Source organism: Echiichthys vipera (genome assembly GCF_963691815.1).
Source record: "Echiichthys vipera genome assembly, chromosome: 17".
Classification (NCBI taxonomy): domain Eukaryota; kingdom Metazoa; phylum Chordata; class Actinopteri; order Perciformes; family Trachinidae; genus Echiichthys; species Echiichthys vipera.
In genome coordinates, this window is record NC_139842.1 from 28,072,428 (window position 1) to 28,099,027 (window position 26,600).

At 44.8% G+C, this 26,600-nt stretch overlaps 1 protein-coding gene across 2 annotated transcripts in view; it reads left to right on the forward strand.

The window, feature by feature from the left end:
• mpp2a (MAGUK p55 scaffold protein 2a) overlaps window positions 1-15,541 on the forward strand; it is a 59,220-nt gene extending 43,679 nt beyond the window's left edge. For both annotated transcript variants that reach the window (XM_083930805.1, XM_083930806.1), the window contains 3 exons: window positions 54-256; window positions 14,420-14,548; window positions 14,801-15,541. In XM_083930805.1, coding sequence (XP_083786931.1) covers window positions 54-256; window positions 14,420-14,548; window positions 14,801-14,977 — 509 coding nt within the window. In that variant the 3' untranslated portion in view covers window positions 14,978-15,541. The remainder of the gene's footprint in view (window positions 1-53; window positions 257-14,419; window positions 14,549-14,800) is intronic.
• The last annotated feature ends 11,059 nt before the right edge of the window (window positions 15,542-26,600 follow it).

A 26,600-nucleotide genomic window follows, 5' to 3' on the forward strand; every position in this document is an offset into this window, starting at 1 on the left:
AAATGCATGTTTGTGCATACATGAGTGGGTTTTTGTGTCTGACCCCTGTCCAGACACCTCCAGAAAGCCCAAAAAGGAAGATCGCGAGAGTCGAATGTACGCCTTCACCAGCCGCAGCAAGATGGAGACCGAGATCAAGAACGGGCGGTATCTTGAACATGGAGAGTATGACGGCAACCTGTATGGAATCAAGATGGACTCCATACATGAGGTGGTGGATGCAGGACGCGTCTGCATACTGGATGCCAACCCTCAGGTATATGGGAAGCCGTTTTAGCTTTTTCCCTTGATATCAGATGTCAGGTCCTTCCATGAGTTATTTAGTAAAACTCACAAGTTCACTAATTGAGCTGTTTCTGGACTTTACTAGTTAACTAGTGTGGCCTGAAATGTGTATTAGTTAATTAGTAAAAGCAGAGTGGATGCAACGCTAATGAGGGGACAGAGGGATTTGAGGCTTCCTATTGACTATTCAGTTCAAAGTAAAAATATATAAACCAATCAGGACTCAGGATTTTGTCCTTATCCTGCCTACTTCATTTGCATGTTGTACATTAGTTTATGTTGCCCTGGGGAACTGCAAACTGAACTAGTTGTGGCTTACATGTTGTCAGGTTTAAGCAACCTAAAACATCCAAGACATAACAAAGGAGAGAAAGACAAGAGTTATATGTAGTACTTGCAAGGAGATGCGTTCAGTTACAATCTCCTACCGCTCTCAAGTGCACTCTGCCGAGCCCTTTCTTTTTATTTCCTTAAGGTGGTCCCTAGTTACAATATGAGTTATACATCTTAGGGAGAGGGAGCACACAGCTGCAACCTTTCACATTTACACAATTCATTATCTTCAAGGGCACATGTTGCTCGTCCTTGAAACAGCATGTTCTGTCTTTAAACGGTTGAGCAGTTTCTGTTTTTGCACAGATAGCTCTTTGGTGACTCATCAGCAGTCAAGCTATCTGATTTCTCCTTTCTGCAATACAATCTGCACAAATAAGCTGTACTCACACAAATAGGGTTACTTTATATGTAAAGGCAATTGGAGTAAATATGAGATTACTTTATGTACAATTATTCAAACATTTCCCTCCTGTTTATCACATATTTGCTCAAATTCTCATATCTCTTTGTCAGCAACATCAACGCTGTAAGATCATTTTCATGAGAACAAATACATTTACACTGAAAATTTTTAATACTTGTCAGAGTCATAGTCTGTTGGATCAGGATACAGTTCCGGCAAATCAAAAGGAGTTTCCTTGTAGTCGTCATTGCTTTCATCATCACTTTGGGGATTGCTGCAAAGCAAAGGACACATTTGCACCATTTTGTTCTCCATGGGTGAAATAGCTGTATTGAGACTGTTCAGTAAAGCACGCAAACAGGGCACACAACAGCATCCACACAAGGTTAAAATTGTAGCAAAAACTTCTTTGGAGACTAGGACAGAGGACACCAAAGTTCTATACTTCCCAAAAGCATCCATCCAGGAGTCCCACATAGTGGTATCGACTCCAGAGTGTTCTTTCGTCTTACCGTTGAGAGTACGGAGCCCTTCTATGGCCTTAGTGAGGTTGCCATCAGCAGCAGTGTTGTTAGGGATGAACATTGCACATACCCCTCCTTTCTCGGCCAATAGCATGTCCAGGGCTATGCGGTTTTGGAATGCCATGAGACACAAACAGGGCCACACAAAACAAGGAGATGCACATATGAGACAATTACCTAATTATTTATTTAAGAAAAAGTAACTTAAAAAGTAACCTAAACTAATCATGGTGTGTGTAGTCAGTGGAATCAGTAGTGTAGGTGAAGCATAAGTAAAGGTGTGTGTGTGCGTGCGTGCGTGCGTGCGCGAGTGCGTGTAATGTAAGAAGGATGTACATAAACAAACGCCAAACTAAAGCTGAACAAGGTGACTCTGGGAGGAGAGCCACACTGACTGAGCTCCAGGAGAGAGTTAAGAGCACCCAGAATCTCACAGCCCAGGTGATGCCAATGCTGCTGCTGACCCTGCTGATGGCTCTCAGAGGGAGAGAGAGCAAGGAGGGTCGTCACACGTTGCAGTTAATTGATCGTGAACTGCTTCGAAACCACTTTGTGTCCAATTTCTTAACTTTTGCACGTTGTAGTGGATGTAATTGATTCAATCTACGTTTTTGTTTATCGTATACCACCAGCAAACTATAGATTCAAAACCCGCAGTTATTTGGTCAGCTAATTTATATTCATCTGGAACTCCACATTTAGGACACTCTAAAGCTGAGGTTTTTATTTTTTTATCTAGTCTAGGTGGTTGTCCGAGAGATCTTCAACTCACACCTCCAGGAAGCGGAGCTTTTCTGGCATCCCTGTAGAGGTTGGGGGCATTGAACCGGAGTGGGCAATGTTCAAAGCTTCCATTGCTTAAGCTGCAGCGGTGAGCTGTGCCCTCAAGGTCTTAGGTGCCTCAAGGGGCGGTAACCTCGAACACCAGGGTGGACACTGGTGGTCAGGGAAGCTGTCTGACTTAAGAAGGAGGCCTTCCGGGATATGTTATCCCAGAAGACTCCGGAGACAGTTGCAAGGCACAGACGGGCCAGAAGGGCCTCAGCCTCTGCTGTGTCAAAGGCAAAGCAGCGGGTTTGGGAGGAGTTCAGAGAATTCATGGAGAAGGGCGGCACCAAAGTGCATCTGGAAACAATTTAACATCTCAGGAGGGGGAAACCGTCCAAGCTGTTTACAGTAAGGACAGGATGCTGGTGACCTCAGCTGATGAGGTAATCCGGCTGTTGAAGGAGCACTTTGAGGAACTCCTTAATCCGACTAACACGTCCTCTTTTGTAGAGGCAGAGCTAGAGGCTGATGGGGAATCATTGTAAATATCTCTGGCAGAAGTCACTGAGGTAGTCAAAGAACTCCACAGTGGCAAAGCCCCAGGGATTGATGACATTCGTCCAGAAACGCCGAAAGCTTTGGGATTGGTGGGGCTGTCTTGGTTGACACGTCTCCTCAACATTGCGTGGAAGTCTGGGACAGTGCCAAGGGAGTGGCAGACCGGGGTGGTGGTTCCCCTATTTAAAAAGGGGGACCAGAGGGTGTGTGCCAATTACAGGAGTATCACACTACTCAGCCTTCCTGGTAAAGTCTACTCCAAGGTGCTGGAAAGGAGGGTTCTTCCTAAAGTCGAACCTCAGATTGAAAAGGAACAATGTGGATTCCGTCCGGGACGTGGAACAACGGACCAGCTCTTCACTCTGACAAGGATCCTGGAGGGGGCCTGGGAGTATGCCCATCTGGTCTACATGTGCTTTGTGGATCTGGAGGAGAATGACCGGGTCCTTCAGGAGATACTGTGGGAGGTGCTGCGGGAGTATGGGGTGAGGGGGTCCCTTCTGTGGGCCATCCAATCTCTGTACACCCCAAGCGAGAGCTGTGCCAGGATCCTCCGCAGTAAGTCAGATTCGTTCCCGGTGGGGGTTGGCCTCTGCCAGGGGTGCGCTTTGTCACCAATACTGTTCGTGATTTTCATGGACAGGATATCGAGGCGTAGTCGTGGTGGGGAGGGGTTGCAGTTCGGTGGGCTGAGGATCTCGTCTCTGCTTTTTGCAGATGATGTGGTCCTGTTGGCATCGTCGGTCAGTGACCTTCAGCACTCTCTGGATCGGTTCGCAGCCGAGTGTGAAATGGCTGGGATGAGGATCAGCACCTCTAAATCTGAGGCCATGGCTCTCAGCAGGAAACCGGTTGATTGCTTACTCCAGGTAGGGAATGAGTCCTTACCCCAAGTGAAGGAGTTCAAGTACCTCGGTATCATGTTCACGAGTGAGGGGACGATGGAGCGTGAGTTTGGCTGGAGAATCTGAGCAGCGGGGACGGTGTTGCAGTCGCTCTACCGCACCGTTGTGACGAAAAGAGAGCCGAGCCGGAAGGCAAAGCTCTCGATCTACCGGTCAATCTTCGTTCCTACCCTCACCTATGGTCATGAAAGCTGTGTCATGACCGAAAGAACGATGTAGCTGGTACAAGCGGCAGAAATGGGTTTTCTCAGGAGGGTGGCTGGAGTCTCCCTTAGAGATAGGGTGAGGAGTTCAGCCACTCTTGAGGTTGCTATGGCGCCGTTCTAGGTTGCAGCCTGTAAAAGCAGCTCCCGTGGGTTTTTAAGTTTTTTTCGTAATTTTTGTTGTGTTCTGGTTTTCGCTGAACTTTTGGGGGCTCTTCTCCGGAGACTGGGAGAGGACGAACACCTTTCTTTTTTTTCTTTTTTTTTTACTTTTACGGCACTTTTGTGATGTTTTGCGCTGTTTTTGCTTACCCTAGCAACGGAGGGTCAGGAGCGCATCACTGAGCGCATCACTGAGCGCATGCTTTTCCAGCTGATTGCACTGTTTGAACCTGTACTGCTGTCCGGAGCCAGACCTGAGGTCCTGAAGGAGCTGCGGAGGAGACGCCGTGGCTGCAGAGCTGGAGTGAAACGGAGGGTGAAGAAGAGGATGAGACACAGACCGGCTGTACCGGCGATCGTCATGGGAAACGTGAGGTCTCTGGTGAACAAGACGGACGAGCTTGCAGCGCTGATAAAGGGAATATCGTGAGTGCAGTGTGTTGTGTTTCACGGAGACATGGCTTCACTCACACATCCCGGACAACAGCATGCCGATTCCTGGCGTCAGGACTGTTCAGGCAGACAGGGAAGTGACAGGCAGCAGTAAGAAAAAAGGAGGAGGGATTGCACTGTACGTGAGTTAGAGGTGGTGTAATCCCGGACATGTTCACGTGAAGAAACGTCTCTGTACCTCGGACATTGAACTGTTGACTGAAGGGATGAGGCCTTATTATTTGCCCATGAATTCACATACGCCATCATTATCGGTGTGTACGTTCCTACTTCAGCTGATGCAGCGCTGGCCGTCATTCACTCACTCAGATACAGACACTGCATCCTAATGCATTTATTGTCATCACTGGGGATTTTAATCATGTCTCACCAGATAAAAACCCTTCCAACATTTCGCCTGTTTGTTGACTGTAACACACTGGATCTGTTGTATGCAAATGCTAAGGATACATACAGTCCCACAGCCCTCCCTCTTCTTGAAAGATCTGACCACAACCTGGTTCTGCTGACCCCTGACGCACTACAGGACTGCTTTGAGTCGACAGACTGTGATGCACTTGATGAGCCACATGGAGAGGATCTGGACAGCATGACCGACTGCATCACAGAATACATCAGGTTCTGTGAATACACCACCATGCCAACCCGGACTGTACGCTGCTTCCCTAATAATAAGCAGTGGATCACCAATGACCTAAAAGCCCCTCTTAACAAGAAGAAGAGGTCGTTCAGGTCTGGAGACAGGGAAGAACTTAGGAGAGTGCAGCATGAATCTGCTGAGGACCTGTAAAGACGCCTACAGGAGGAAGCTGGAGGCCAAACTCCAGCAGAACAATGTGAGGGACATGTGGACTGGTATGAAGCAGATCACTGGGTGTAAGGTTAGTGGCAGACAGTCATCAGGCAGCCTGGAGAGGGCAAACGAGCTGAACAGATTCTTCAATAGGTTCAGCTCACAGCCTTCTGTCGTCTCCATGACACCTTCAGACCCACACACACCCTCACTGCCCAAAATGCTTCCTCTCCTCCCCCCTCAATCCCCTGCTGTGAGCTCTCCTGTGCAGCACCTCTCCTCCTCCTCCACCTCTTCCTCCTCCATCTCCTCCTCTGCCTCCTCCTCTTCCTCCTCCTCCACCTCCTTGTCCTCCACTTAAGACACCAGCAGCCTTCCCCGCATGACTGTGACTGCAGGCTAGGTTAGGAGACAGCTGGAGAGACTCCACCAACAGAAGGCTGCAGGCCCCGACGGTATCAGCCCCAGGATTCTGAAAACATATGCCAGCCAGCTGTCTCCTGTCCTACAACACCTCTACAACCTGAGCCTTGGTCAGGAAGGAATACCAGTGCTTTTGAATACTTCCTGCCTGGTTCCTGTTCCAAAGAAGTCGACACCATCAGACCTCAATGACTATCGATCAGTGGCCCTCACATCTTACGTCATTAAAGCGCTCGAGAGACTGGTTTTGGCAAACCTAAGGCCGCAGGTGAGAGCCCTGCCAGACCCTCTGCAATTTGCTCACCAGCCCGACTTGGGAATTGATGACGCTGTCATCTACCTGATGCAACAAGCCCATTTGCACCTGGATGGTGAAGGAGATATTGTGATTTCTTTGATTTCTCTGGTGCTTTTAACACCATTCAGCCGCTGCTACTGGGGGAGAAGCTGCAGGTGATGGGAGTACGACACAATGATGTCCTGGATTACTGACAGGCAGGCCACAGTTTGTCCGTATGGGCAGTGTTCTGTCTGATGTGGTGGTTAGTGATACAGGAGCTCCACAGGGGACAGTACTGTCTCCTTTCCTGTTCACCTTATACACCACTGACTTTCAGTACAACACCGGGTCGAGTCACCTGCAAAAGTTTTCTGACGACTTGGCTGTTGTTGGGTGAGCAAGATGTTGGAGATCTTTTATCAGTCTGTGGTGGCCAGTGTACTTTTCTTTGCTGTGGTTTGTTAGGGAAGCAGCATTGGAGCCAGCGACACCAACAGACTCAACAAACTGATCAGGAAGGCTAGCTCTGTGATTAGCTACAAACAGGACACTCTGGAGGCCACTGAAATATCTGTTATCCATCATGGATAATCCTCTCCACCCTCTCCAACTCACACTGGTCAGGCAACGGAGCACCTTCTCCAAAAGGCAGCTTCAGCTTCGCTGTCGTAGTAATAGATACAGGAAATCTTTCCTGCCACAATCAATCACTTTTTATAATAACTCTCTCACCTCTGCCTGACAGAGAACTCTGGTCTCTCTACTGTTTTGTTGTATATATTATTATTGTTATAGTATATTTTGCATATTTTATTTTGTTGTATATATTATTATTGTTTATTGTTTATAGCACACTGTGCACTGTTTATATACACTATGTATATATTGGATTCTATGTATGTTATGTACAAAAGTAATTCTATTCCATTCTATTCTAGAGCCGCTGCTCCTTTGCGCCCCCTGGCCGCCTCCCTAGGAAGGTATTCCAGGCACGTCCAGCTGGGAGGAGGCCTCAGTCAAGACCCAGGACCAGGTGGAGAGATTATATCTCCATACTGGCCTGGGTCGCTCGGGATCCCCCAGTTAGAGCTGGTTAATGTGGCCCGGGAAAGGGAAGTTTGGGGTCCCCTGCTAAAGGTGCTGCCCCCGCGACCCGACGCCGTATAAGTGGTTGAAGATGAGATGAGAGGTTCCCATAGGTACCACATGAACAGGATCATTATTATTAGGCAGATAGATGCCTCCCATCAATGGATGGCATCTCCTAACCATCTTTGGGTCATTTTGGCTAAACGTATCTCCTCTACTTGGTTTGGTGTCTTATAAACACTTCACTGACTTTCAGGTCTATCCAGCCTCTAAACGTCTGAATCCACCCTATTATCAGATTTTGGCCCACCTCCCCTAGCGGAGTCTTCAACCGAAGTGACCCTTTTGCAGTGTGTTAAATGGATCAACATTGATCTTTCTGCTATCTTTACTACTGTGGGAGTTGTCAGCAATACCTGATACGGCCCTTCCCACTTAGGTGAATACCAATGTTTCTTTTTTAGGCTTCTTATTAGCACCCAGTCTCTCGGTTCCACTAGTTGGAGTTCCTGCTGGGAGACAGAAGGGTTCTCGTTAGTTTGTTTCTGTTTTTCCAACATGGACCTCATATAATCAGCTAAATTAGCCTCATCATCTGTTTCCCAATAATTTTTTTAATTGAGGCAGTCTATATGGTCTTCCAAACAACGTTTCATAAGGTGTCAATCCAGAAGTACAGGTAATGTTTATGTATAATTTTACTAAATCTCTACATTGTATCCATGGTCTTCCTGTTTCTTCAATGCACTTTTTAAGTCTGTTTTTAATAGTTTCGTTCATTCTTTCTACTAGGTCAGAACTTTGTGGGTGGTAAGCACAATGATTCTTCAGATCAATATAAAACATTATCCCACTCCTTTTACTATCTGATTCACAAAATGAGTTCCATTATCACTATAGTTTTCTCAGGTATCCCGTACCTGGGAATAATGTCTTTACAGAGTGCCTTTGCCACCGTCAAAGCATCTGGATGTTTGATTGGAAAAAGTTCAATCCATTTTGAAAATGACTCTTCTATAAAATCCATGTGGATTATTTAGAATGGATATTTAGGTGTAGGAAACTTTTCTCTACGCGGTCTTAGATTACCTTGTGGATTGTGCCTGGCTTATGTCAGACATGCTCTACAGAATTTTTTTGAAGAAGAGTTGAATCCATAGGTAGTATAAAATTGGTGTATCTGTCCTATCAACCCTCCTGCTGAGACATGTGTTTACCCATGGCTCAATATTGCCGCCCATTTATACAGGTTTCTTGGTAGGATAGGTTTGTTGTCTAGTCATATGAATATGTTGTCTTGTAATTTTGCTCTGTTTTTTATCCAAACTTCTCTTTCAGTTTGTGGACTTTGTTCTTGCATTTCTTTTAAGCTAGTTTAATCTAGAGTTGTGCACTCTTGCACTGTCAACACAGTTGTGTGACCTGTTGCTGCTGCTTTTGCTGTTTCGTCTGCAAATGCATTTCCTAGAGAAACAGTATCTGTTCCGGATGTATGTGCTGCACATTTACATATTACTAATGCTTTTGGAAGTTTCACTGCTTGCAATAGATCTGTTAAAGTTCAACATGTGTTACTAGCTTCCCTGTTGAGGTTATCATGCCTCTGTTCTTCCAATATTGTGCAAAAGTATGAACTCTAGCATATGCATATTGACTATCAGTATAGATAGGTACTTCTTTGTTTTTCATTAATTTACATGCTTCAGTTAGTGCTATTAATTCAGCAGCCTGTGCTGAATAATGTGATGGCAGTTGTTCTGCTTTTAGCACCGTCGTGTGAGTTACAACTGCATATCCTGTCAGGGTTTTACCTAGTCCATCTACAAATAGCACTTCTCCTTTTTTTAATGCTTGGTCTCTCAGATCGGCTCTGCTTTTAGCTGTCTGTTCTGCTAGTTCCTAGCAATCATGTTGTATACCATTCTCTGGGAGGAGTAACAACGTAGCAGGATTCAGAGTTGTACATCTTTCAATGGTCAGATGGGGTTGCGACAGCAAAGTAGACATGCATGACAGATGTCTAGCTGGTGACAGGAATGTCATATTTGTTTGTAGTAGTAGCACAGACACAGCATGTGGTACTTTCAAAACCAGTGGATGAAACAAAACTATTGTAGCGCTTGTTTCTACAGCCGCAGAGGCTGCTATGACTGCTCCTACACAGTGAGGCAGTGCACATGCTACACTGTCTAGATGAAACCTATGCTATAGTTTTCAATTTGTCTCCATGTTGTTTTGCTAATACAGAGGTCATAAAATATCCTTTGCAATCTATTATTTGAACAAAAGGTTTACTATAAGCTGGTAATGCTAGTGCTGTACTAGATACCAAAACTTTTTATGTTACAGAATGCTTCTTCAGCCTCTGCATTCCAGCATTATGGGGATGTCATTAGATCTTCTTCATGCATTAATTTACTCAAAGGTGCTGTTATTTCTGCATAGTTAGGCACCCGAGTTCTTCATCATCTGTTTTTTAGTCACTGGTTTAGGAGCTTGGAGGATTGCAGTTTTCCCATCTTCCAGTATTGTTCGTCCTCCTGCACTAAGATTGTGCCCCAAATATTTTATCTGTTCTTTGCACATTTGAAGTTTATTCTTACTTGCTTTGTGACCATCTTCAGCTAAATATTTTAGAAGTCCTATTGTGTCTTTTTTTACATGTCTCCATATCAGGGGATGCTAGTAAAATAGCATCTACATACAGGAGCACTTGGCTTCCCCCTGGAGGTTGGAATTTAGCCATGCTTGCACTCATCACTTGAGAGTAAATAGTTGGACTCTCACAATAGCCTTGGGGCAGTCTGGTATATGTGTATCTTTCCCCCCCTAAAGGTGAAGGCGAACCAGAACTGACTATTTTTGTCTACTGCCCCGAAAACAATGCGTTACTGATATCTACTACAGTGAACACTTTTGCATCTAGTCTTAAAGTAGCATATGAGGGTCAGGAACACACGGAGCTCTTTTTACTACAGCATTATTTACTGCTTGTAAATCTTGCACCATGCGCCATCCTTCCGATGGTGCTTGCTTTTTTACTGGAAAAATAGGTGTTGCAGGGGGAGTCTTCGCATTTAATTATTAGTCCTGCAGCAATTAAATCCTCAATTACAGGTTTTATCCCCTCTTGTGCATGCTGTTTTAATGGATATTGTCTCACACATGGTCTGTACTCAGTTTTAGGTCTTATTTTTACTGGTAATGCTCCTTTTACTAATCCCACATCAGTTGGTCCTTTAGACCATAATTTATCTGGAACACTTCTTTGCAGTTCTTCCTCATTTTCCTTTAACATAATGTTTCACTGAGCTCCATGAGCTGTACCACGTGTTCACTGATCTGGCAACCAAGTCCTCTCCCCCATTTGCACTATTTTACCCAGATCTTTCCATTGTTGATTTTTACTTTTATAAAGAGGGATGTGAGGTGGGGTCCACATCCGATACAGCTTGGAGGTTTCATCAGACAAGGTTACACACGCTAGCGCTGTACTTTCTGTATCTCCATACAAATAAGTTACAGTGATTTTAGCAGGAGTGGCTTTCTTTGGCTTAGCTTCGTATTCTCTATCTGGTCCAGGTGTGGATTTGTACCAGAGAGTAACGTGTAGACCACTTTCTGTCATTTGATCTTGTGGTTTCGGAATTGTATTTCTGCCTTTAGCCATCAAGGTGGATGCTGTTTGGTGGGGAAGTTTGTTAGGCACTTTGAGGGTGTAATAGTGCGGCTGTCCTGTCCCTTGGAGAAAAAAAATAGTCTCCATTCTTTAGTTCTGCTTTTCTTTTTACCACAATCTGTCCCTCAGGTGTAGGTATTAGTGCTAGTCCTAACAACACCAAGCCGTCTCTGCCCAAAAGGTTGACTGGACATTCTGGAAACATTATAATGGACAGCTGACAAGACAGTCCAAATGGATCTGGGTCTCTTATCCACACGGGTTCTGTCTCTTATCCACACGGGTTCTGTCTCTGGCACCTGAGTCAGCTTTCCACTGGCAAATCTCACAGTGACACTTGTTTGATTTGGTTTAAACCCTGGTATTTGTTCTCTGCAGGTAGCATTTATGTCACATAAAAAGGTAATGGGTTTACCGTTCACGTACAAAATGAACTCTGATTTTATACTATCCAGAGAGCAGGTCCTGATATTTTAACAGGACTTCCCCTGCGTACCAGTCTGTTTTGCTCTCTGGTTTGCTTGCTTTGTGGGGAGCTGCCTCAGCTGGTGTCTGTGTTAGTCATGCTGAAAAATGTTTATTTTCTGGGCAGTCTCTGGCTATGTGCCCCTCCTTTCCACATGACCGACAGCCCGAGGAGTTTTGTCTGAAACCTCCTCTTCTCTGTCCTATACGGTTTCGACCATGCCCTCATGAACTTTCCACTCCCCCTACCTCCTTGGTAGTAAATTTCCTGCCTTCTTGTCACTGGCCCTGTCTCATCATCCTCCTTCCTATGAAACAGCACCTCTCTAGCTTTGGCTTTCTCTACACTTTCTCGTATTTCTCTTTTACTTTTTCTGTCTCCCTCTTCTCTTTTTTTCCGCCACCTTCATCCAATACTCCGCATCCTGGTACCTTTCTCGTTTCATCTTTTTGGTCTTTGTTTTTATTGCATCTTGTAGTGCAGTTATTTTTTTGTGTGTTCAGCCGGCCTTCAAATTTGTACTTTTTTATCCATTCATTGAGATGTTTAATTTCATCAGGATCCTGTTTTTCTATAAACTTCCAATCTATACTTAACAGTTCATCTTTTGGTTCGATTTTGCTTCCCCCTTTTCCCATTTTTGAGATTTTCGTCCAGTCCTGTTAACACCTAGGTTGTTCTAAAAACTGGTTTTAATCAGTAGGGTAGGGATTAAACTACCTTTTGTGGTAACTCTCACTTCAACTCTTTCGAGGGGAGAATGCTTGCCTTTGCATCGACAATAGGTCCGCTACTCGTAGTCCTACTGTTTTGCATGAGGTAAAATACCTAGTGGTATTTTGATCTCCAATCACACTCATACTTATTCACACAATTTTACCGTTTTTTACTTCTGAATTTTTACGACGTCTTTTACCCCACTTGTCCTTTTACACAGAGCCCCGTTGTCTTTGCATTCGTCATCTTTAAGTGAGACTTCACTCACCACTGTTGTCTTTGCCCTTTACGGATTACCGTCAGCCGTCGGATCCCAGCGGGTGGGCTGATTTCCAGTCCTGGAAAAGGATCTTAAAAGACTCACTCTATGGAGTCTGCTGTGGCCACGGTCTTTCCTTGAGTCCCCCACACCCGCCGGAATCCTTAAGGTGTGTTGGTATCCGCCTCGAAGGACCAAGTAAATTTAAGTTTAAACAACCTACAACATCCAAAACATGATACAAAGGGGAGAAAGACAAGGTTAGATGTATTACTTGCAAGGAGAACGGACAGAGATGCGTTCAGTTACAATCTCCTACCGCTCTGAAGCGCACTCTGCCGAGCCCTCTCTTTATTTCCTTAAGGTGGTCCCTACTTACAATATGAGTTACAGCTCTAAGGGTGAGGGAGCACACAGCTGCAACTCTTCACGTTTACACAACTCATTATCTTCAAGGGCACATGTTGCTCGTCCTTGAAACAGCATGTTCTGTCTTTAAACCGATGAGCAGTTTCTGTTTTTGCACAGATAGCTCTTTGATGACTCATCAGCAGTCACGCTATCTGATTTCTCCTTCCTGCCACACACACACACACACACACACACACACACACACGTACACACACACACACACACACACACACACACACACACACACACACTCTGACAGTGTGGATTCCCCTTCAAGCTTTAAGACAGAGGCAAAATAAGCTGTTATGAGATATAAGGTTTAGTAATGCCAGGTACTATGTGCACTTCTAAAAAGTACTGAATATAATCATATTCGTATAGTTAATAACATGAGAAATGACTTGTGAAGTATTTTCTAAACAGTATTTCTCTTTAGTTTCTCTTCAACAACAGAGTAATTATTTTATCTTACCGCACAGACATTAATAACATAACTAGTTTAAATGACAAGTCTGAGAACAGTCAATATAGCCACGCAGTCTCCTGGAGCCAGCAAATGCACTGTCTGTGTTAGTAAAAACTCATACAACAAACCAGCACAAAACATACTCTTAGAACGTGACAGTAACATGGCGAAAGGTATTCCTAACATATTTTGTCAAGTTTATCATGCTTCATGTACAGCAATTACCTTAAAACTGAGAAATAGTGGTGAGAGAGGAATGAGGAGATCCATCTCTTGCACTCACTTGTCTGAGGAAGCAGAGCGTGGTTTCCTCCACTGGAGCCCCGAGGCATTACTAGCAGATCTCTGAACAATGATCAACCCGGATTTCAGTTATTACTAAAAGATTACTGCATTATCAGTTACAATCAGTGCTCACTATCCTGTCAAAACAAACAACCAGTTACACTTTGTCATGAGCCGATTCTGTCTCCCTGTTTTTCTGGAAGCACACAATAATCCCTGCTATATCAACAATAAATGCAGTAATATTTTTTACGACAAACAAATGTCAGCCACTGAGATACTTTCCAAATAAATTAATAGGATGGCGTTGCATGCTTTACAGTCATACAGGACAACAAATCATTGTCACACTATGTCTGATATGTTTGTGTTTGTTTTCTTATGATAGATTTTGGAGGGGGTCATCTCATTTAACTTACGCATAGTTTATGTCCAATAAAGTCTGTTACTGTACAAATGTCAGTTATCGTCTATTACTGAATCAAGAAACAAACCATGGTATGGCTGAGAGGAACTGGACAGTTGTGGGTTCATCACTTAAATCAATGGTGTTTTTTTTCTATTTAACATGGCACTTTCTATAAACTAAATTCTCCCACACTAAGAAAAGAGTCCCAGAAAGTATGGAAACCCCTGTAATCCAATGTAACAAGCAATATATGCAAACTTTGTGAAAATTATCATTTTGAATTGTTGTAGATACAGAAGACATGCTGTGTTAATAAGGTAGAGAAAACACCTTGTGCTGTCAGTCCAATACATAAGAGGCCCTGATGACCACTGAGGGGCTCCATTCAGTCAGCGTGTCATGTGCCTGCTCAAGAACATGTTACATCAACATACATTGTAGTAGAGTACAAAGTTAGTCATTCAGTGTCACCAGATGCAAATCTCCGGTTGTCATAACTCTTAGACACCCTTCCTAATAATTTGTGTGTTCATGTTGTGCTCTAGTCTCTCAAAGTGCTAAGGACCTCGGAATTCTTGCCCTATGTGGTGTTCCTTCAGTCCCCGGACTTTGAGGTGATCAAGGCGATGAACCACTCAGCTGTCGAGGCAGGGGTGGTAACTAAGACAGTTACGGTAAGAACCACTTGTGGTATGCACATACACGTAAGAATAGTATTTTTTTTGTAAATGGCACTGAATATTAGAACAAATAAAAGTAGTTATAGCAGAAACCTGTGAGACATGAATGATACAGAGAGAGATGGTCAGAGGGTTCAAAGAAGAGATATTACATGGAAAAAATGACTATACTTAAGATTGCAATAAGCCATTAACAACATGCAAAACGTCCAAAACAACAACCAAAGTCACGTTTTTATGTTTCAGGATGAAGAGCTACAGAGGACATGTGATGAGAGCACTAAAATCCACGCAGCCTACGGTCACTTCTTTGACCTCAACATCATCAATGACAACTTGGATGAGACCTACCGCGCTGTCAAGGCCGCCCTGGAAACAGTTTCTAAAAACCCCCAGTGGGTTCCTGTCACCTGGGTTTTCTAGAAAGAGGCCGTGCAGGGCAGAGGAGGAAGGAACATTAAGGAGGAAAACTGACACTGATAATCTGCCACTGTGTAAATAATTTAAGTTCTTTTTTAGATTCGTTAAAGTTAACAGCAATAAAAAAAAAAAAAGACAATAGCAGTAGCTTTGCATCAGAAACCTGTTTTCTTGCTAAAATAGTTGCTTTGCAGATAAATCACAGGATGTGTACATGACTTGGAATAAGACTTGCATCATTTCAAGATTGTTTTTCTGTGCAGGGAGGAGAGAGAAATTAAGAATGAGAAGAAAATAGGTGAAAAAAAGTTGTGAATGTCAGAAATTTTATAGATTTTACCTGGACACATGAAGTGTGGATGGATTTTGGAGCAAATACTTTTGTATGTTTTTAAATGAGTTGTGCCATTACCGATGATCATCAGCAGCATTAATATTTCATGATCAGAGAGAGCGATACTGATGGTTACACTAAATCTCCAAGCTTTGAGGGATATTAAAAATTAACTTGATTAACTGTCCAAATATTTGACCTAAAATATTGAAAAATAATGACAAACGCCCATCATGACTTTAAGGAGACCAATCACCTTGTTTCAGAACGGTCTTGCTACAGGCACCTCTAACGGCAGCGCCAGTCTCAGACAGGAAATACACAAAAAATAAAAATCGCACTGCCACTTCCGGTGAAGTGATTTTCCGTACGCAGACATATGTATATTCACTTAAGTCATGTACTACATATAGATTTCATAGCTCTTTATTCATTCTGTCAAATCACACAGAGTCACATGAATCTCGTCCATAGCACCCACTTCGGGTATTATCACTCTAGTTATCATAGCCCCATAGTTAATGATTAAAATATTCCTGCTACACCTTATAGTTTGCTTCAGAAGGCGCATTTGTAACAGGTGATGTATGGACCCAATTGTAGCACAAAACACACAATAAATGGAGCTAAGTTCAACAGTTTATTGAAGCTCAGGCAGACATGCAAACAGTACAACAACTCAGCATCAGGTGGCTTGGTCAAGGCCGGCATTGGTTCGGTACCAGGGAGATGGCAGCACAGGCAGACAATCCGATGAGGAGCAGGTAGCAGGAACCATATAACCAGGTGAGCAGTCAGAAACAGGCAAACAAGAACCAGGAGAGCAGAGACTGAAATCTTGGTCAATAATGACAGTAGCACAAAGTGCATTACATAAAATAAAGCATCAATTGGCCCTGTGTCATCAGGAGACACGGAGATGTATGGTTGCGTATCGTCAGCATAACTATGAAAGCTAATGCCGTGTCTCCTGATGACGAATTGGATCTAAAAGGCAGGCTGTGGGCTTTACTGGGGAGCAAACTCCTCCCATCAACCAGGGCAAAACTCTCCAGTATTTCCTCCGGTAAAAGCAATGATCCAGGTGTTAAAAGCTGGATAAAAAAGTGGATCTGTTGTCATTGATTTTTCTTCTGAAGTAGTCTGCAAAGTCCTCACAAAGGGTATTATCTGGTCCTTTGGAGGATTTTTTTTTAAATTTGTGTTAGTTAAAAGAGCAATTGTGGAAAATAGGAATCTGGGGTTATGTTTATGGTAATTTTCATTCATATTTTTGGAAGTGGGAGATTCTTGCTTGTTTGACTGTGTTATTGTAAATTTTGAGGTTTTGACGTAAGATTTCATACTGTACTGTTAACTTTGATTTCCTCCATCCCCTCAGCACTCCTGCATTCCCTTTTGAGTTTTTTTAACTTCCTCAGTTCCCCATGTAGGTATAGTTTTAATTGTTTTAATAAAAGTCCAGTGTTGTCTTTATTTTATTGTTCAGGTTGTCAGTGATAAAATCGCAGGTTGCTGGTCAAATTTCGGCAGGAGTGCTCTGTAAGATATGGATAAAATTTGCAGCCACTTCAGAAGTTAGGTAGCATTTCCTCATTGTTCTCACAGGGGCCTCCCGCTGATTAAAACTGGTGACTGTACAGAACACACAAAAGTGGTCAGATACAGCCAAGTCCACAACAAAGGGTACACCAATGGACAGGCCAAAAGATATAACCAGGCCAAGGTGCACCCTCTGCTGTGGGTCGGCTGCATGACATGTTGCTTAAAATCAAGGCAGTTTAAAAGGTTTAAAAAGTCTCTGGGCATTGAGTCTGAGGAGATGTCCACGTGTAGATTTAAATCACCGGTCATTAAAATTCTATTAATAGTGGAATGAATAATTTATGAAAATTCACTGATAAAAGAAGTAGAATACTCAGGCGGCCTGTAGACTGTTATACAAAGAATAGATAGGCTGCTAAAAACAAAGGCAAGGTACTCAAATGCTGAGTAGCTGTTAAAAATACTTTGTTTATGTTTATAGTATTCTTTATAATTGAAGCAGTTCCATCCCCTCGTCAGCACCCCCTTGTTGAAAATAAAGCCTCAGTGAGAACAACAGGTGCATCAGTGCCAAGCCATGTCTCTTTAAGGAGAATTCTGTCTAGGATATTATCTAAAATTATGTAATTTATAATAAAATATTTGTTTAAAAGAGAGTGCACATTCAGCAAAGCAAAAGCAAAGTGGTATTTTAAAAACACAGATCTAAAATCAGTGATGGGTTTCATTTGTCTGTGTGTAATGATGGTTTTGATTGTGTGGATATTGTCCTTTCCCCAGGCAGTATCCTTTGAGCCACAGGTGCAGCTGGCGAAGGCGGCTGGTCATCACCCAAATGCGGCAGGGGAAGCAGGCCGGAAATAATTTGTTTCTTCCCCGTGTCTAGCAGGCGGTCCACCATGGACCTTAAGTCCTGCTTGAGAAGCTGGCGAATCTTTAAGTAGTTGGTACTGGCCTGCAGGGCCAGCTTTGAGGCCGAGCTGGGCTGTGAACAGCTGGAGGGCGGAGGACTCAACCTCCCTGACGTGGGCTCTAGGGTGGCAGAATGTCTGGCCGCCGCGTACCCTCACTTGCCTGGCTATCGAGGTCCCGACAACCAGCACGGAGGGAATGCGCTGTTCCACAGACTGCCTGGAGGTGCGTCTTGTTGGACAAGCGGACCCCGGCTCTTGGACCGGCGAGAGCCACGACCAGCTGGATGGACGGATCCCGGGGGCGAGCTGGAGCACACACCCAGCGGAGGGAAAGTCTGCAGGCTTACCTTACTTAGGATGTCTTACCTTTTATCCAGCGGTAGATCCGGAAGCAGTGGAGGGAGAGATGGGCGAGCCCCAGTTCCCCTTGTCACCACTGACCAGGGTTCACTCGGCTTGATTGGAGTTGAGCTCACCAGAACTGGAGCCACTGCTCCGACCTCCATGATGGAGCTCTGCCTCTCTCCGGGGTAAAGGCAGGAGGTGGAGGGTGCCAATGACTTGGGCTTGGCTCCCTGGTGATTCCAGAGATCCGGTGGTGATGGAGCCAGTCCGAGACATGGCAGCCATCAAGGTCTGGTTACCAGTGCTTGAAGCACTGAGATGGGCGACAAGCTTCGCCTGGGTTGTGGCGACGGTGGAGAGATCCAGGAGGATTTTATCCCTCTCCTTGAGGTCAGCCTTCAGGCCAGAGACGCTCTGCCTCAGTTTTGAGAGGGTGAGGAGACAGGACTCGCACACAGACATCATATCTGCAGCCTGTGCTAGAGATCCGTCACCCCGGGACACAGAACCACCACAGGGAGTTGAGTTTAATTCCGGCCCTGAGCCGAAATGTCCAGGGAGACCTTCTTCACTCCTGGGCGTAGTTCTGGTCTATTCATAAACTTTACCCTCCATAAAATGAGAACTAGCCTGGTACAAAAAATGTCACCCACCTCAGTGTTGTCATGGAGATATGACCCAAACATACAGACTGGAATGTTTTTTGTACCAGACCATAAATAGGTTTAATTATACTGTGAAACCAGTCTGTTTAACATGGGGGTCAATGAGAAACTGCTTTATTATGCAACCTGCCCCTAGTGGACACTCAGCCCTTCCTTATTGGATCAACCAGGAAGTCACTGTGGTGGGGGCGTGGTCTATTCATATGATAATGGTCACCAGTAGGACCCCTTGGCTGGTCTCCCATGTGAAAGTTCTGTGTCTGATCCAACCACCATGGCAACCTCAATGCCCACATGACGCCAACCACTCACATAATGACAGTGGTCTGCAAGTCACAAGTTCCCATATCGACCCCCACTCACACCGTAGGTGCTTTTCCACTATGGTCGAATACCTGGAAGTTAGCTTGTCTATCTCACCAAAACCACCCTAATTTCCATGTGAGTCGCTTGAGCCGCCATTTTTTTGGACCTGTGGGAGAGCACGGCCATAAAACTCAACCTCATAAAGCTCAACCCCCTGAGAGAAGCCAGGTTGTTGATTGAATGTATTTCTCATGTGGTTGTACAGACGCCACAACAACACAGTCAAGTAGAGCAGACACTTTTGTCCAGTGGTGTAGTAGAACGCAGCACACAAAATGATCCGTGCACGAACTTGAGTGCTGCAGTGTCCGGGTTGGATTCTGACCTGACTCTGTCCAGTTACCAAAGATAAACCTTTTCTATATTGCATAAAGCACTTCTGTGTGTTGTTGCAGCTAGGAAAGAGTAATTCCAAGGCGCATGTGTTTAACGTTTTGTTGCTAACAACAGTTTTGAAATAGAAGTTTTAGGTTTTGTTTCAAGAGTTTCATTTTTCTGTATAAGTTCGGAGTGTAACTCCATGTGCTATGTCTTACTTGGCCTGTGTGTTAAGTTATGACACAGTGAGCCAAAGTCAGCATTGTGTATAATTATTCGGCAAAAACTGTAAGCGGTTTACAAGGAACAGCTTGTAAAGCATGGCGGCGCGCACGGGTGCAGCGGCTCTTAGCTCTCCAACTTGGTGTTTTGTTTTATTACTTTTTTTGTATGTTCTGTTGGACTGTTCTTTTGCACTGCAGCCATCACATATAGTCGCCAGAACCTAATCGACCTGGGCCTAAGGCACACTGTCTGTAACTGGCGACTATCAGCAAAAACACAACTTCCCGGAGGACATCGTGAGACCACCGGGATCTCCGTGGATGTTCATCCCGCCCAGGAAGCGCAGGAGGCGGCGGAGAGAGAGGAAGCAGAAGCGAGGATGCCGGTCGGGCCCAGATGCTAGGCTACGTAAACAACCGCACAGGCCAGCATTACCAAGCCTCTTCATCTCAAACGCCAGATCCATAACCCATTAAAATGGACGAACTGGAGCTACAGCTGGCAACAACCAGTTTTGTGCGAAACTGCAGCGTTATTGTCATCACGGAGACGTGGCTTCACCCGCTGATTCCCGACGCTGCAGTTGAGCTAGCGGACCGCGCGCTACACCGGCAGGACAGAAACGGAGACTCGGGTAAGAGCAGAGGAGGGGGGCTTTGCGTTTACGTACATAACGAGTGGTGCTGTGACAGCAGAATCATTGACACACACTGTTCTCCTGATCTAAAGGTTCTGTCAGTCTCGTGCAGACCTTTTTATCTACCGAGGGCGTTCACTGTAGCCATTGTGATAGCTGTTTACATCCCACCGGATGCTAACGTTAGCACGGCCCTCAGCCTCCTGCTTGCTACCATAAACAAACAGCAGCTCGCCCACCCGTATGGGGTCTTTACCGTTGCCGGTGACTTCAATCAAGCGTGTTAAAGGACTGTGCTCCCAAAATTCGTACAATACGTGAATTTTGCCACCAGAGGGGAAAATACTTTGGACCATGTTTACTCCAACATCAAACATGCCTACAGAGCGACACCCCTCCCCCACCTTGTCCCTCACCCCCACCTACACCACCCTGCTGAGGAATACAAAGCCACTAACAAAGACAATAAAAACGTGGCCTGAGGGAGCCCTCTCTCAGCTGCAGGACTGCTTCTCAAGGACAGTATGGGATTTATTCTTTAGCCATAACCTCCAGGAGCACACTGACACTGTGCTCTCCTACATCAAAAACTGTGTCGACAACGTCGCCGTCGAAAAAAGGGTCAGGGTCTTTCCGAACCAGAAGCCCTGGATGAACAGTGAAGTCCAGTCCCTCCTAAAAAACCGCAACACCGCCTTCAAGTCAGGGGACAGGGCCCTGTACAGTGCGGCCAGGTCAGACCTGAAAAGAGGCATCAGGGAGGCCAAGGCGGCTTTTAAGAGGAAGATTGAAGATCACTTCGCTGTGAATGACCCCAGAAAGATGTGGCAGGGAATAAATCACGTAACCAATTACAGAAGCAACAACCAGGGGACTGCTAGGACTGACGCCTCGCTGGCAGAGGAGCTCAATCTGTTCTTTTCCCGCTTCAAGACAGACAGGTCCTCAGCAGCCACACCACTCCCACCTCCCTCCAGCACCGCCACACTGTCATTTCAGGAACATGAAGTGGGACGAGTGCTGAGGACAGTGAATTCCAGGAAGGCGGCCGGCCCCGACGGAGTACCTGGCAAGGTGCTCAGAGCGTGCGCTGACCAACTGACTGGAGTTTTCACAAGGATTTTTAACCAGTCCCTGGCACAGGCCACCATACCACCCTGCCTCAAAGCCTCCACAATCATCCCTGTCCCCAAGAAGACAGCAGTGGACAGCCCCAATGACTACAGACCCATTGCACTCACGCCTGTAGTCATGAAGTGCTTTGAAAGGCTGGTCTCTCAGCACATCAGGGCCTGTCTGCCTCCCACTCTGGATCCCCATCAGTTTGCCTACAGGGCAAACAGATCCACCGAGGACGCCATCACCACAGCACTCCACACCGCGCTGAGCCACCTGGAGCACAGGGGGAGCTACGTGAGGATGCTCTTCCTGGACTTCAGCTCAGCATTCAACCACATCATTCCAGAGATCCTGGTGCAGAAACTCTCTCACCTGGGCCTCTCCACCTCCATCTGCCACTGGATTAAAGACTTCCTGACAAACCGACCACAGTCTGTCAGACTTGGCCCTCACATCTCCACCGCGATCACCCTCAGCACAGGCTCTCCACAGGGATGCGTATTGAGTCCCCTTCTATTCACCCTATACACACACGACTGCTCCCCGACCCATCTCTCAAACACCTTCATCAAGTTTGCCGACGACACCACAGTGGTTGGGCTCATCTCAGGGGGAGACGAGTCCGACTACAGGGACGAAGTAAACAGACTGACGACGTGGTGTTCAGTAAACAACCTCCAACTGAACACCACAAAAACAAAAGAACTGGTACTGGACTTCAGGAAGGGCAGAGTGGACCCTGCCCCCCTTTACATCCACAGGGACTGTGTGGAAAGGGTCCACTCCATCAGGTTCCTGGGTGTGCAGATGGCCGATGACCTCTCCTGGACTGCAAACACCACGGCGGTGGTTAAGAAAGCCCAGCAGCGTCTCCACTTCCTGAGGGTGCTCAGGAGAAATAACCTGGAGGAGAAGCTGCTGGTGATGTTCTACAGAATCACCGGGTGCCCTCTGCCCAGCCTGGAGGACATTGCCAGCTCTCGCTACCTCAGCAGAGCTGAAAACATTATTAAGGACTCCTTTCACCCCAGCAACCACCTGTTTGACCTGTTACCCTCAGGCCGACGCTACAGGTCACAAAAATCACGGACAAACAGACTCAGAGATAGCTTCTTCTCTAGAGCTATCACTGCAGTCAATAACTAAATAAAACAACGAAACAAACTACCTCAATGTTACATATATTGATCACATTGATCAGATTAAAATTTAGAATCTAAATAACTTAACAAAGCCACTTTAAACCTAAAAAAGCCACTTTAAAACTCTTGTGCAATAATAACATGTTCCACCCTAAATATACATATTTTATTTTAGTATAGTTTCTGTTTATACTATTCCCCACCTGTCTATACTGTTCCCACCTGTTTATACCGTTCACATTATTATATTGTTTATACTATATTGTGTGTTTATTGCTTATATTATACTTTGCTTATTGTTTTATCATATATTATTTTTCAAAAAATGTACCAAGGGGGAGTAGCACTCAAATTTCGTTGTATGCAAATGCAATGACAATAAAGGCTATTCTATTCTATTCTATTCTATTCTATTCTATGTTGATGGCTAATCCAGTTTACCATTACAATAGATGGCGACGGCCTACTGAGGTGATTTGTCATAGTGATAACTGATGATGCCCATTCAATTGGACAATGGACGAATCAGCTGGCCTAAGTTTATGAACAATTCTTGTTTGGCTGGGTCAGTGTGTGTATACCCACATTATGTGAAACGTTGGCAAAAGGATTGCTTCACTGTAAGTATCAGTACGATTTTATTTTGTATTTTTTGTGTGCATTTCCTTTCGAAATTAGTGCTCTCTTCAGAATGCAATCCAAACTGTCTTGATAGCGGCGCCTGCAGCCAGAACCTTCTCTATTGTTTTGCCTCCAAGAACCCATTTCAATACGAATTATATCAAAGATTATTTGACTAAATTCCAGACTACAAGCCGCTACTTTTTTCCTACACTTTAAACACTGCGGTTTATACTACGGTGCGGCTTATTCATTTTTTTTTCGTGGCGGGAAAAACATTTTGCTCAGCAAAAGTAGACCAATAGAATGAATGAGTACCGGTAGTTCACAGAGGTCCAATGAAATTGTATGATTACCGGTAATCACAACTTCCGTGATTGTAAATCAGTCATTTGTGCTAACCCTCAGCAACATTGAAAATACTAGAAGAAAAGCATATGATGCGGCTTTTAAGTTAAAAGCGATCACTCTAGCAGTTGAAGAAGGCAATCGAGCTGCCGCTCGTAATCTTGGCATAAATGAATCAATGGTGAGAAGGTGGAGGCACCAGCAAGAAGAACTGAGCCAGTGCAAAAAGACGACCAAAGCTTTCAGAGGTAACCATAGCAGATGGCCCGAGCTTGAAAACTTTATGGAGGACTGGGTTAACACACAGAGAGCAGGCGGCCGCGGTGTTTCCACTGTACAAATCAGACTGAAAGCTAAAGCAATCGCGACCGAGATGAAAATAGAAGATTTTAAAGGTGGGCCATCGTGGTGTTTGTTAGGGCACGCACAACTTTGTGTCAGCAGCTCCCTCCCAACTACTTCATTCCGCACATTCACTCAAACAAAGATAGCAGAGAATTCCATCGGGCCAGATGAAATCATAAATATGGATGAAGTACCTCTGACGTTTGACCTGCCTCTCACTCGGACTGTAAATAAAAAAGGTGACTCCTCCGTCACACTGAAAACAAGCGGCCACGAGAGAACACATTTTACCTGTGTACTGAGCTGTGCAGCATCGGGAATTAAGCTTCCACCGATGGTGATTTTTATGCTGCTGACAATGCCAAAGGAAAAATTCCCAAAGGAAATCGTGGTGAAAGTCAATGAGAAAGGTTGGATGACGGAGAGCCTAATGAAGGATTGGCTCAGAGAGTGCTACTCAAAGGACCGGGGGGCTTTTTTCACAGAAAAAAATCATTGCTCGTTATGGACAGCATGAGGGCGCATATAACAGATTCAGTGAAAGCTGCAATCAAGTGCACAAACTCAACTTCAGCTGTGATTCCTGGGGGTACCACTAAGTATCTACAGCCACTGGACATCAGCGTGAACCGGGCATTTAAAGTGGCACTGCACGAAGAGTGGGAGACTTGGATGACAAGCGGTGAGAAATCTTTTACCAAAACAGGACGCATGCGAAGAGCATCTTTAACTCAAGTCTGCCAGTGGATCCTAAATGCGTGGAGCCGTGTCAAAACATCAACCATCACCAACGGGTTCCGAAAGGCTGGGCTGCTGCGCGATGAAGAAGACGGCGTGCACTCATCTGACATTGAAAACGAGGAGACTGTAACGAGTGATGATGAGTTAGAGGACTTTGATGGCTTTAGTGCGCAGGAGGAAAATGAAGGCGATGAGTGACTTTTTCTGGTAGGATGGGGTTTGTGGTATATGTTATTACGGTAGTTATAAGAAGTTAAGTTATTAAGTTATGAAGCATGTTTTAGGTACCGTATGTAATATATTTGTTTATGTTACTAAGAAGATTAAATAAAAAAAGTTTTTAAAAAATCTTCACTGTAATATCTTTCTATGTAAATATCTGAACAATGCTTAAGAAGAATAACACAGTGCTTTATTTATTTAAGTGTAAGAAATGGACGTGAATTATCGGTAGTTCATTTTTTTGGCTGTTTAAACCTGCGGCTTAAAATCCGTTGCTGCTTGTATAATTACAAAATTGATTTTCTTTCTAAAATTTGAGCATGCAGCTTTTAATCGGGTGCGCTCTGTAGTCCGGAATTTACGGTAATCTTTTCAGCCATAAACAGCTCTAGCTTGAACTTCATTGGTGAGAAGTTGGTTTCGACTTTGTTAGTGCTCTATTGGGTCACAATGACACAGGGCCATTTGTGAACTGTTGTTCTTTGAGGTTAGATTTTTGAATCTCCTGGGAAGGGATAAAAGGGAAGCATTGTAAATTGGAGATAAGTGGTGTCTTTGACCTCTTCCTCTGATATGTGATGGTTTCTCTACTTTTACATAGACAGCTTATTTTACTCCTCTTACCCCCTGGAACACAAGCTTTGAGTTATCAGAACCCTGCTGATAACGTACACACCAGCTCACAGGCCCAAGGGGAAGAATGCAAGCACCCACAAAAGCAATCTTGTTTATGCTGTCCAATGCAACGAGGAATGCAAAGATCTCTACATTGGAGAAACAAAACAACCACTGCATAATCACATGGCCCAACACAGGAGAGCTAACTCCTCAGGCCTCCCACCAACGACTGTCACTCTAACGGAGGTCGTTGGCACTTGGAGCACAAAGGGTTCCAGTGACATCATCGGCCTTGTGAAAGGTTAAATACCTGAATCTCCACACCAGATAGTTGGACCAGTCCCAGCCTCGTCAGATGCGTATATTAACTGAGGAAGCCTCTGGGGATAACGATGACCTTATTATTCTATTGGTTCTGTAAAGGTGCGTTAACACCGGAGGCGACAGACGCGACAAACACGACAGGATTACATACAAAGTCAATCCTACAGGCGCAACTTCAAGACGCACAACAAGTTAGGCGCGTTTTCGCCACAAGATGGATGGGATGTCGCTTCAAACGCGTTCAACGGGCGAGTTGAAAATATTGAACTTTTCAGGCGTGTCAAACGACATTATAGCGCAACAGCCAATCAGTGTTGAGATTGCGGTAAGCATCATCAAGTTCTCCGTTACATCCAGGGGATCACCATAGCAGCCATTGTTGAATGTGGATGGCAGCAACGTGCCTTTAGGCATCTAGTCTCCCAGAAATACAGAAGAAGAGAGCCGTCACTACAGAGTGAAGCGTATCCCGGTCTGATCTTCCGCCTGAAGAGACAGGTCGGAACCCTGTACGGCTTCAGAGGTTAAATCATTGACGGTCTGTTCTCACTAAAACAAAACAGCTCTTTTAAGAGCCACACATTTCATATGAGAGCTCATTCCTGTTCTTTTAGCACTCAGACCTGGTTAGCACTAGCATATCTACTTATTTAGGACAACATGGCCGAGCTTAAGGTGGCTACTCGCTAACTGCATGTCGCTCCAAACGTGTAGCTTGATCATATAATGATAAATATGATCATGCGACACATTACTCGCGTTTCAAGTGTTTTGTCGTGTAAACGCACCTTAACAGT